The sequence below is a fragment of the Astatotilapia calliptera genome, chromosome 13 (assembly GCF_964374335.1).
Source record: "Astatotilapia calliptera chromosome 13, fAstCal68.1, whole genome shotgun sequence".
Taxonomy (NCBI): Eukaryota; Metazoa; Chordata; class Actinopteri; order Cichliformes; family Cichlidae; genus Astatotilapia; species Astatotilapia calliptera.
This window is the reverse complement of record NC_137434.1, coordinates 22,475,336-22,487,650: the sequence shown is the minus strand read 5'-3', so window position 1 is coordinate 22,487,650 and position 12,315 is coordinate 22,475,336. Positions and strand designations below refer to the sequence as shown.

The 12,315-nt window shown below is 38.8% G+C and overlaps 1 protein-coding gene across 5 annotated transcripts in view; it reads right to left on the bottom strand.

The window, feature by feature from the left end:
- The window catches only part of akt3a (v-akt murine thymoma viral oncogene homolog 3a), a 55,432-nt gene extending 43,434 nt beyond the window's left edge, over window positions 1–11,998 (bottom strand). The window contains exons 1-3 of one of the 5 annotated variants that reach the window (XM_026190100.2): window positions 11,865–11,982; window positions 11,492–11,545; window positions 2,862–3,298 (exon numbers count right to left, since the gene is read on the bottom strand). In XM_026190100.2, the coding sequence (XP_026045885.2) occupies window positions 2,862–2,907 (46 nt within the window). In that variant the 5' untranslated portion in view covers window positions 2,908–3,298; window positions 11,492–11,545; window positions 11,865–11,982. The other 4 variants (XM_026190101.2, XM_080287711.1, XM_080287713.1 and 1 more) reach the window with 4 other exon arrangements.
- Window positions 11,999–12,315: the final 317 nt, after the last annotated feature.

Sequence of the window (12,315 nt, the reverse complement as noted above, 5' to 3'; positions counted from 1 at the left end):
GGTAAAGCTCTTGATGCTTATCTCTGGGTTGCAAGATTACAAAGATAATTCATCTTAACTTTGCGTAACTTTATGCTTTTATTACATTTACATTTCATTACGCTTTATTTTATGCGATCTCTTGTGCATTTCTTTCATGTCTTATGGATCTTTTACTCAGTGTTTATGAAACACTTTGTATTTCAAATTGGTCTCATTGTTTGAAGTAGAAAGGCAATACGGAAAGTAAGGATGCATCCTGAAGCTCTGATATAGTTACAGTACAGGTTAAAAAGGTTGACTGAGGTTGGTGCAGTTGGGCATACATATACAGATATAAGCTACAGAAATAAGTGTATACAGACACCAACTTGTCAAATAAACTCACAGGTACACATAGTCCCTTCGAAGTCCATGAGCAAGAAGTCATGACCGTCACTGATATTTTGAAGGGTAAATGCTTTCTCCTAATCAATCATTTCTAATTTATAAGCAGAGGAAAGAGTAGCATAAAACAATAAATAAAAATCAGACATTTCTTATCATAGTTGTCTTTTAGCTAATCTGGTTAAATTAAAAGAAGACAAAACTGTCCGTTTTATTTATCCAATGGACATACATATCTACAACTTTAGAACAGTTATATCATCAGCAAACGTACAAACAACAGTCTTTATAAAGCTCTTTTATATCTGAACCAAGCCTGAGCTATCAGCAATCAGACCAAATAAAACAACAACCAAAATATTCAACCAACCTGCTTATTATTAAAAGAAAATTTCTGTACGCAAGCAGAGTTTTTCCAACTAATTAACATCAAGTTGTTTTTGATAGCAAGATTTTACCATATTGGAACTACATACTTAACAGCTGCTGTAGACCTGAACTGAGAGAATAAAATTAAACTAAAATGATCAATTACAAGATTACCAAAAATACAACCTGAATTATGGAATACACAAACAAGACTGAATTAGTAACAGGAAGACAAACACATCAGTACTCATCTAAGCAGAAACTATACACAAACCCAGCAGTTATTTAGGTATTGCTCTCATACTGACTAGAACAAAAACAGGAAAACTGTTTTTACAATTTTTTTAACTAGAGGTTTTCAAAGGCACTTAAGAGCCTCATTCCTTTATACAGAGAGATTCTAAAACTCCAGAGGTTCAGTGTTTTAGTCTCTGTGTCTATTGTCACTGTCACTCAGTTCAAAACAAAAAGACGTTAGAAGAGTTAGAAAGTACAGGCTCTTCCAGACAGTGAGAGCACAACTGAATGCAATCATATTAGCACAAAGTTTTGTGTATGTGGAAGTTTAACTTTCTGCATTGGCCTATCTTGCCATTTTATTTCAGCATAAAGCTGTTTAATGACTAAGACTGCAGTGTCTGCTGTATCACGACCTGGACAGTGAGTCAGCACCCTGACCTTGCTTCACTCCACACACAAACACAGAGAAAGATTTAGCATATGATGCAGACAAACATTCATATTCCTGACACAAACAAACACCCCTTCTTTCCTCCCTAACCTCTATCTCTCTCTCCCTCTCACTGCAAGCACTAGTATTGCTGCGTCGTGACTGGGGGCGATGTGTTCCTCTTAATATGCACAGACGACTGTCTGAGAATCATACTGGCATGTTGGCGTATATTGACAACGATTTGCCCCTCTTTTTTACTACCGTAATACAGATTGTTTTTGAGTGTCTGACACAGTGAGAGAGCGATAATCCAGTCCATGTAGTAGGAGCAGCATATACTCCTGCTGTGCTGTAGGCTGAGCCTACAATACCCAGAAACCTGCTGTCTGTTATGTACCCATGTCACTTCCTGTTCAAGAGTTTCTGTTACACATTCCTAAAACAGCATCACAGTCAAGAGGATGCTGCTCATTGGCCTAAAAGACTGGAAATCCCCTTGTTCTACCCCTGAAGCACTCCTTCTAAAAGACATTCACATACACTTAGTCGTATCCCTCAGGCAGACACACGACCCCATGAAATTGTGGTTTAGGAGAAAAACAAAAAAAAAAGTCCTGAAGTGTCTACCAGTCAGTGATGCATTCATCACAGAGCTACTCTATAGCACTTTCTTGGCCAATTCTGCCCAGTCTGGCCTTGCTACAAATGCCTTCTTTTGTGTTGTGACTACCACTGAGTGAGCATAAGCTGTGAATGTTTGAGGACAGGGAAGTACTATTTTTTGCCACATGTTCTTCAGCTATTGCAAAATTTTCCCATTTCTCATTCATTTTGCTATAAACAGGATGTGCTGTCAGTGAACCCCCCCACCACACACACACACACACCCTGACTCCACCCCAACTATCCCCTCAACCCCACATCATATGACTCCCAATGACACCACGCTATGAACTTAAAACTTCTGTTTTCAATAACACCGCAGAGAGACAGAACTAACTGGATTTCAGACAAGCAGAGACACTGGCATAAAAAAAAACAAAAAAAAAAACAAAACAGAAAAAGAACACTACACACTAGCCCAGTAGATGTTGTTAAGTGCACACATATATACACTTGTGCATACAAATTTAAGCACATACCCATGCACAGTCCTTTCAGTCACAACTTGAGAGGGGCATATAGTGGCTTAGCAAACACAGCCAGGCAAGCTTATAATATACAAAGACACACACACTCATGTACAGTCTCATACTACATAATCAGACATCCATGTTATCACTCATACACAGACACACACACAATCGCAACACTCACATCCTCCCACCAGCACATGTGGAAAGGCACAGCCAGGCCCTCAGTCTAGACAAGAGGCAGAGGAAAAGAAGAAGAGAGGAGGCAGAAGCACAGGGGAGGGGTGTAGAAGAAGAAGAGAGGTACTGGATGTACTTACCCCGTTTCTGGAGCCATCCCTCTCTAACGATGGTGACATCGCTCATGGTTCCTTCACGCCGAGTCTGATGCCGCTGCACGCCTGCTCCACTGAGAGAGAGAGAGGGAGGAGGGGAGGAGAGGAGAGGAGGAGAGAAAGAGAGGGAGAGGAGGAGGAGAGGAGAGGAGGGGGGCCGGCTCTCCCAGCCTCCGCGTCACTCTCCCTCCCTTCCTTTCCCGTTCACCCTCTCGTTCGCGCAGCCTCTCTCTTAGACACACACACACAAACACGCGGTGTGTATGTATATTGTACGTGTGTGTCGACTTGCTTCCTGTTGTGGCTTATCTCCTCAGCTCCCTCCCTACTTCTTCTCCTTCTTCTTCTTCTCCCCCTCCTCCTCCACCACCTCCTCTCTCGTTCCCTCTCCAGACCTTCCTCCTCACCAGCAGTGACTCAGCCTGTAAGGAAGTGAAAGGAGAGAAAAATAATAATACAGAAAAAGGTAGAGATGGGTTTATTTTTCTTCCTCTCTTGCTGGTCCCCTCTTCCTGTCATAAGTCCTTTTCTGACAAGACAAACAACTAGTTATTGGGAGGGCTGCTTCCTCTCCTTCTCTCTCCACCCAATCATACACCCAGTTCCTCTTTTTATCCACGCAACACTCTCTCTGATAAACAAGATGAATTATTACAGAACTGTCAATGAAGCCAAAAAAAAAAAAAAACCTGACACTGACTGCCAAACCAAAATCCCAGAGCTAAAGAACTCATTCATTCACAGATATGTCTGTCCTGGTTAGCAGGTTGTGCACCATACATAAGCCAATCTAGCGCTCTGCCTTCAATGTATTTCTGTATATCAAATAATTTTTTTCAATGTGTGTGTGTGTGGGTATGTGTGGGCTGATTTGAACGTATGTGGGAGGTGAGAGAGCTTCTCAGGACTGTGGAGTAGGGCTTGGTTATAAATAGCAACAACGGCAGTTAGGGATGCTCTCACGCTCCCTTTCTCTCTGCAAATCTCTGCACCTCTCTGTCGTCTCACTCCTGCTCTCCCTCCCCTCTCTTTGTCTCTCTGCATAGCTGCTGCGTTCACCTCAGATGCACCCTACTACACTGTATTACAAAACCCCGCAACGACACTACGCTGCTCAGCTTGAATGAAGATCAGCACCACGGGAGCTAGGCTAGTAGTCAATGCTATCTAGCTGGAAATCAGTATTCAGATCAGCTACTGTCTGCAATGCTGCAGACACTTGTGGGGTCTGCAGCGTCAGAGCGAATGCTGGAATAGACCCACAGATGCGCACACACCCTAGTAGGTGACACAGGGATTTTTCTTTTCTTTCTTTTTTTTAATACATTTTGAAGCAGCAGAGTCGTGACTAGTCAGCGAGCAAATGAACAAATGCAGACTAGTTCATCACATTTAGGTTTGTTGGTAATCAAAGCTCAGAGATTCATTTAATCAACAGGAGGATATCTACTTTCACATTTCAAACATGTCATATGTCTCAAATGTCAAAATGATAACTTTTTGTTCAACACTTTGGATTTAAGAAATTATAGCACCTGTTTTATGCCGTTATTTTGTTTAATTATTGAAAACAATCAATAATGTACATTTTTGCACCTTTGATAATACCTGAAAATGACCTTGGATTTGAGGATGTTTAATATTTTACCATCCAAATACAATGTAATTAGGTATGTGAGCAACTAATCAATCAACTAATCAACTATACAATTAAACTGGAGTTTCTAGTCAGCATATTCACATTTTATACAGGTACATCACCAGCCAACTGTTGGTTTTAAGATTTTAGGCAGCCACCTACGATGGCTACTGTCCTGCCCTGAAGTTGTAAATATCACATCATGGTTCTGCACTACTTTGATCTAAATCAGTAAGAGGCTGTGCCAGAGCAAAATGGCAAAGACCACTCAACCGTGTTCTGCAAAGGTGCACGGATGCTAACCTGTAAGAAAGTAGGGTGCTTACGCTAACACAGTAAACATCGGCCACTTTAGTGTCGAATTGCCACATATTTCAGCAAACTTAGAAATAAGATTTGATTATCTGATTATAAAGAAATACATTTTTGTTTTCAAACAACTTAAATGCACATAAAGTGTGTGTGCTCTCTTATTTTTAGACTAGTTAAATAGTCAATTTTTTACCCCAGCACATCTAACCTATTAATTTTGTTGGCAAATATATTAACCCTATGGGAACATCTCTTGCTGTAGTTTTAATGTTTGGAATTTATTCATCATACTTTTTTCTAGTTCTTAAATGTCTATTTCTGAAATGTCTAAAAATTAAAATCAATCAAATTGACACCATAAGATAAGGTGCTTGTGTTACAGAAGACAAAAATCAAACATTTAATTTACAATATTACTTATTCAGATGGTTCCTTTTGTGTCCTTTTGTTCAACAGAAAGAGACCTCGTTCTTGAAATCCAGTTGATATTTGTGAAACTGAGGCATAAAGACTATCATAATGGCACTACTTTAGAAGAGAAAAATAAATGACTTTCAGCCCTAGTAATTACATCCAAGGGGATAACATTCTTTTTATAGACACTATACAATTTTGGATTAAGCTTGTTATTCAATAAAGCTTTGGTTAGCTTCAACCTTAATCTGTGAAGCATAGCCTGGACTGAGTTGAGTTGAGGAGAGTTGAAGTGAGGAGAGGAGAGGAATGTCCAGACAGTGGCAACCCCTTGTCACTAGGGTGGCTGTTGCTATGGTGACATGTACTGCAATGATGAACCAACCATGCCAGGGGAAGCACCTGCCAGACAACATTTATTTCATGCCCTTTCATTTCAGAGGCAACAACAAAGACAAAAAAATACAAATAAGGAAAAGAAACTTTAAGAAAAGAGAAAAAGACTCAGTGGAGGCAGACACATAGCGAGTGGCAGCATTCAACGAATATGTGTTACATAACAGCAGAACCCTGTTTTTATTATTTACTTTGTTTTGCAGAAGTGATGTTCTCACTATAATTTTGAGATAGTGTATCCAAGAGCATCAGTTGCCACACCTATAGAAAACAATGTGCGTTCAAAATAATAAACAAACTTACTACTTAGTAAAAAAATTTAATATATAAATTTAAAATATTTTTTCAGTATATGAGCAATCTCAATATGAAGGGAATATTATAGTTTGCAAGCACAAGACACTACATTGGCATGTATACTCCACAATGCAATGTAGTGATATTGATGGACGAGTAAACTGGGATTTAAAGCAAATATACAATTTTTCCATTTTTAATTTGTCTATCCATAATTTAAGTAGTGTTACCATGGAAATGCATTTCTGAAAGAGTGACTTAACTAAGACAAGCTTAGAAGTGCATCCAAAAGGATAAAAACAACTGAGATTCACTCTTAAGTTTGTTGAACCATGATATTGAGTACATAGAGCACAGTATGGGATTTTGAACTCAATGTAACTAGAAGAACTATACTTACAAGGTGTTGTAACTATACAACACCTCTCAGCACATATTTGGGCAATTGATATAAAGCATTATCTGAATTAAGTTTATTGTCAGTTCATTTACGGGGACATATAAATTGCATCTCTATAATCACCAGTAAGTTCCACCCCAGAATAAAGCTTTAAATTGCTTTTTGTCCCCAGAATTATACTTCTTCCAGGGACATTGAGGGTTGCTTGAGAGCTCTGTGTTTCTCTTTTAACAGTCTTTGCTACAACTGAGAACTACAGAATACTTGATGAATTCCCCCATAATTTACTCTGAAATTGTGATGAAAGTGGAATAATTTCAACACTTTATAAGCTCCATCTGCTTTAACTTTGAACTGGAACACTTTCAGCTTGACGAAGACTAATACAAGCAATGCCAGTTCTTACACAAGTTAAGCTATCTACACTGCTCAAATCCCCACTCATGTCTCTTAATATTGCAAAGGTAAGAAACAGACCCAAATCCAAATCCACAGGTCTGCCTTAAACAATTTAATCTTTGTTGTATTTTATTTAAAAAAAACAAAAAAACAGATCACATTTCAGACACCAGCATTTTCCAACCACTGTTCAAGGAAAGAAAGCTAAATATCTTTCTTGTAACATACTAACAAGCATACCTGCAAACAGGTTTTTTCCCCAGGTTCTCTAATATTTCAAGACTCTCCTGGCAAACTTCTGTATTTGGCATGACCCGCAAACTTTCTACTAAAAAAAAAATCAGCAAGTTTTGTGTTCCTCTTATGTTGCCCAAGTTGCCAGACTGTCTATGAAACACAGTCTTCATACACACAACCACACACTACATAGAACTTCAACCATCTGGCAGCAAAACCTGGCAACACACATCCCAATTCATGGGTCTGTGCAGCTAGTCTCTGCACAGGCAAATTCGTTCATTGCTGAATTACTAGCTGGCATCCGAGCTGTTGTTTCACCACTTATCTCTTCTGATTGTGAAAATACTGTAAAGACTAAGACCAAAATAAATAATTGTGAGTTGAGGTATACATACTACTCTTCAAGTGTGTGTAATAAGGACTGGTTTACTTCAGTATAGTTGGAAAGAAAGTTCACCGATCCATAACTCATAACAAAAACATAAAAACATAAAAATTCATATAAGCTAGCCAAACAGCACTGGTCTCTCTGTTCAGCTGACTGGAAGATGATATCAAATGAGACTGTGTAAGTCAAGCATGTTGAACTGATTCCCAGTCTCTTACCCACAGTAAGGAATATAGTTTATTAATTTAACTCTGGTGTTAATCTGTACTCAATATCAACAGATACCTAAGGTATTAAGACAGAAAAAGTTATATCACTAATTGATATAAATTTAAACAGTAATAAGGAAGAATGTCTGCAAGTAGATTTTTTTGCACTACTACGATAGAAACTGAAGCCTAAGTGGAAGAGAGTCTACTGTACTCTAAGCAAAGCACCAGTACACGATATACAAATATATAAGACTAAAATATGCACCATTACTGGTGTAGCTCTACAGAACAAGTCATCTACAAAAGGAGATATACACTGACGTCGCAAGCTATCACTATTCTTTAGCTAATTCTATATGTAATCAGCTCTAAAAGGTAGAACATTCCCATCAAACTCAGGTCAGGACAGTACACCTCACCTCAATTCACCTTTCATCACCCTTCCTCACCCACAACACTGGCCTCATGAAAACTCTGGCTGACATCCACAGCAGCAAATCCACAATCTAAATTCCTAAATGAAAGCCAGCCTTTGGCAGGACCTCAAGTGTTACACTCTGTTAACACAGAAAGTGCTTTAGGTGTTGTTGTCCCCCCCCCTTAGATGGTCTGTTTAATCCGGATCTGATATGAGAAATTCGCTTCTATTTTAATCAATGAAGCTGCCTTCACATGCTACTTAGGGTTGAAGTCTATTTTCTTCTCTTCATAAGCATTTAATGATGCGAGGGTACATTCGATGGCGAACACTGCCAATACACAGGTAAGCACACTACACTGATGCTTCTGTATGAAGTGCTGCTTTCATTAGAAGAGACGGAAAATAAAATTAAAAATAAAATGATTAGTCAATTGTTGTACAAGTGCTTAATCTTTTGCATCAAGCAAACATGCTGAGGATGGTTATCAGAGTTTCTGAAATGTAAGTTCTTCCTTTGTATGAAAAGCCTGAGATGTGGAATGTAATGTAACTGTTATTTATTTGTTATTATTAAATGAAAGTGAATTTAACTAGAAAGTGAACACATGAGATTAAATGTTTGTGTCTAGATCTGTGCTTTATTTTCTATACAAATCCTATCAAGCTGAGTGTTCACAGTGCTAAAAGTCCTAGACCCAAAACTGGCCTTGGTACACAAGTGTTTTTTGATTTTTGTTGCGTTCTTTGTTCAAAACAGTTCAGTTTAGGAACTTGTCAAGGTCACTTCTATCTTCTTTCACTAACCAACTGAAATCAGAAGGAATGGGACTTAAAATATCAGCTCTGCAAATAACAGCAAAGGAGAAAAACTTGAGAAGCCTTGTGTAGCCTAGCAACAAAAGGTGCTGGACAGATGCATTTGATGCACTAAAACTTTCTCTATATATGTACTTATGACTCTCTCGTTTACTCCTCACTTCAGCAACTGGTGAGAAAACTTAAAACTGAAACTAGGTTTCTACTTTAGAATCAACAATAAGACTTGTTCAGTTCAATTTAACTCAATTTTATTTTTATAGCACCAAATAATAAAAACAGTCACCTTGAGGCACTTTAAATTGTACGGTAAAAACCCTACAATAATACAAAGAAAACAATCAAACGACCCCCTGTGAGCAAGCAGTTGGCAACACTGGGAAAGAAAAATGCCCTTTTAACAGGAAGAAACCTCCAGCAGAAGCCGGCTCAGGGAGGGGCAGCCATCTGCTACAACTGGTTATGGGTGATGAGAGGAAGACAGGACAAAAGACATGCAGAGATAATACTAACGAATGATTAAATGCAGAGTGGTATAAAAAGACATAGTGAGTGATGTTAGTGCATCCTGGGAAGGCCCCAGCAGCCTTGGCCTATTTTATCGTAACTAAAGGTGGATTCAGTGTCACCCAGTCCAGCCCCCGCTCTATGCTTTGTTATAATGGAAAGGTTTGAGGGTGGGTGGGCGTTGCAATGTGCAAGACTTGTTGCTTGAAATTTTATGTCATTACTGGATTATGGTATTGGTATGTTATTTATATGCATGCATAACCTCAATGTTCACATATGCTGGATTCTGCCTATTATAGAAATGTATAGACTTAATTTTTCCATTAATGAAATATTATTATTATTTTTTACTATTATTGATACATCCCTCGTTTGAACCTCTGGTCAGATGGTGTCTTCCTGTACTGAGATCGCATGTTCGTCCTCCCAAAGTCTAAAGATATGTTTGTTAGGTTAATTGCTGGATCCAAATTGGCTGGAGGTGGGGATGTAAGTTAGATAAAGTGCTTAAGTAGATAGAACAAAGTGCTTGTAGTGTAAAGCACTTCAACTGGTCATTGAAGTGCTTTACACTACAAACACTTTGTTCTATCTACACTACAAGCAAGAGCAGAAAAGTGCTCTATAAATTAATTTTTCCTTTTCATTAGAATTCATGTACTAACCATTTTTCAGACTTTATGTAAAGAAACTATTAAATCAAACAATTAAAAAAATATATACTACAGTTAAAAAGTGGGTCAATATTTAATGTTGAGTGTTGCAATACACATACTAAACAGAGGCTATTATGTTCAAAACCAAAGTAATGAATATGCCGCGGTGGTTACCTTATCGCCACTCAGTATCTCTGTGCATTTGATCAGATATGCGTTTTGTTTTGCTCTAAGTTTCTTGAGAGTTTGCATTTAAAAAAAACCATTGCAGGGGAGCCTTTAAGGTTGTAAACTGACATTTTGGTGAAAAGGAAAAGTATATTCCCTATTTACATTAAGGAGAAGTATATGGAAAGAAACAAACCAAAGGATTACATTAAATTGAACAATTATAATCAGTTTGGGCCTAATTAATTGACCTAAGTTGTTTAAATTAAGCATTTGTATTAGACATGCGCCAACTGACCGGCCAGGCACCAAATCGGTCAATTGCCAGTCTTCTCAGCTCAAAACCAGTGATCGGATGGTCAGCCTCCCATATGACCTATTGCAAGCTCAGAGCCAGCAGAATCAGTATGAGCAAAGAATCAAAGCACTTTTGAAGAAAATTATAAAAATGAGTAATAAAAGAGAAAAGGGTGAAGTTACAAACATTAGGTAAATAATACAAGTGCCTACCCTTTGTCATGTTACATAAATCTGGGGCACCTACTTTTCTTTCATAGGGTAAGTTAAAGGTGGGTAAAAGCAACTCATTTTCAGTTTATTATCTGTACATCTTTCCAGCAGCAAAGCATTTTTTTTTTTTTTTTTTTTTTTTTGAGAGAGAGAGAAGATTCTGTAGCCTTATTGCAGTTTGGGGATTTTTGTAATGATCTCTTTGACATGAAGATAATATTTTGTTCTGATACAATTCTTAAAAAGAAAATAAGAATCAATAAAAATTGGTAAGCAGGTTTCCTCTAATTTCTATTCTGCTTGGGCTCCTAAATCGATTATAATCCAAATATCAGGCTCCAAAAGTAAAAATTTGCAACACATATTGTTTACTAATTCAACCAGCACTATTCCCATTATTATCAACTGGATTATCTACGAGTGTGGCACACCCTCTTAATTACTTGCCGTAACTTGTGTAGGCAAATCGAGCCAGGCCTAGTCTGCCGTTTCTCTGCATACCGCGTACATGCAAATCATCCCGATATACTGCTGCCTCAAACTGCAGTGATGTATCCAGCAGGTAGGATGAATATGATTGATTAAGACACACAGGTACCACCACTGCAATACCTGCGTCACGGTGATTTGAAACAACTGACGCATATCACACGCAGGCAGAAAACTGCACGCACGATAAACGTTTAAAAACACTACTTTTTATCCCCCGCCTCAGTTTTCCCATGTGAGCGGTCAAACACACCTCGCTAATGTTATCACGAGGCATTATATTACTAGCTTTAGCGTTGCTCGTGCCGTGTTTACTGTCACAACAGTGTGGCTAGCTAACAGTATTACCTGTAGCCGCAGGTGCGGTAGAGGTGGTGGTGTGTGGTATCCCCCTTGCACCTGCTGTTGACAGGACGGCTCGGGTTATTAATTATTTTTTTCCACGCTTCTTAAGTGAGGAACGCTAAGCTATCCTGGGACTGCAAGCTAAGTAAGCTAAGAAACCGTCGTCGGTTCACGTTACGAGCCGATGCAGAAATAATCGTTTGCAGACACATCAAACGGATTTCCGCGGAGCTTTCGTTTACCGCAGCCAACGGTTGTTTTGACTCTGGTGAGGAAAACCGGTGACGTCACTCAGGGAAACGGCAACCCCATTTCTGTTATGTCCCCATCCCCCCACCCACATTCTCACACACACGCGCGCGCGCGCACTCCCTACCGTCTCGTCTCGTTCTCCCGTTTTCGATTTTAACGGTTTCAGTTCTGTGTCTTGTTTTCCTTCCCTGTGGAGCTCTCTCATCATCTCATCCCAACACCCCGTGCGTCTGTGCCGGCTAATAAGCCAAGTATCGCGAGAATTAAGTGCTTAGGTGGTTTATCTGCGAGATAACTGAATCACAAACCCAAACATATCATCAGAAATAAGATGTGAGACAGACTTTATCGATCCCAGAAGTTTGGTGATTGTTGTGTCACAGTAGTCAAGACATTACACAGCCTATGACAATAGCTTAAATAAAGAAGAACAGTATGACAAGGGCAGAAAAATTGGAGCACAATTTTTAAAATAGAGCAATACCATGATGTTGTCTAAGTAGTTTTTATTTTTATTTAATTTTTTCCCTTTTTTAAAATTCAAGTTAGTATTATTTGGTTTTCTCGGCTGGAAA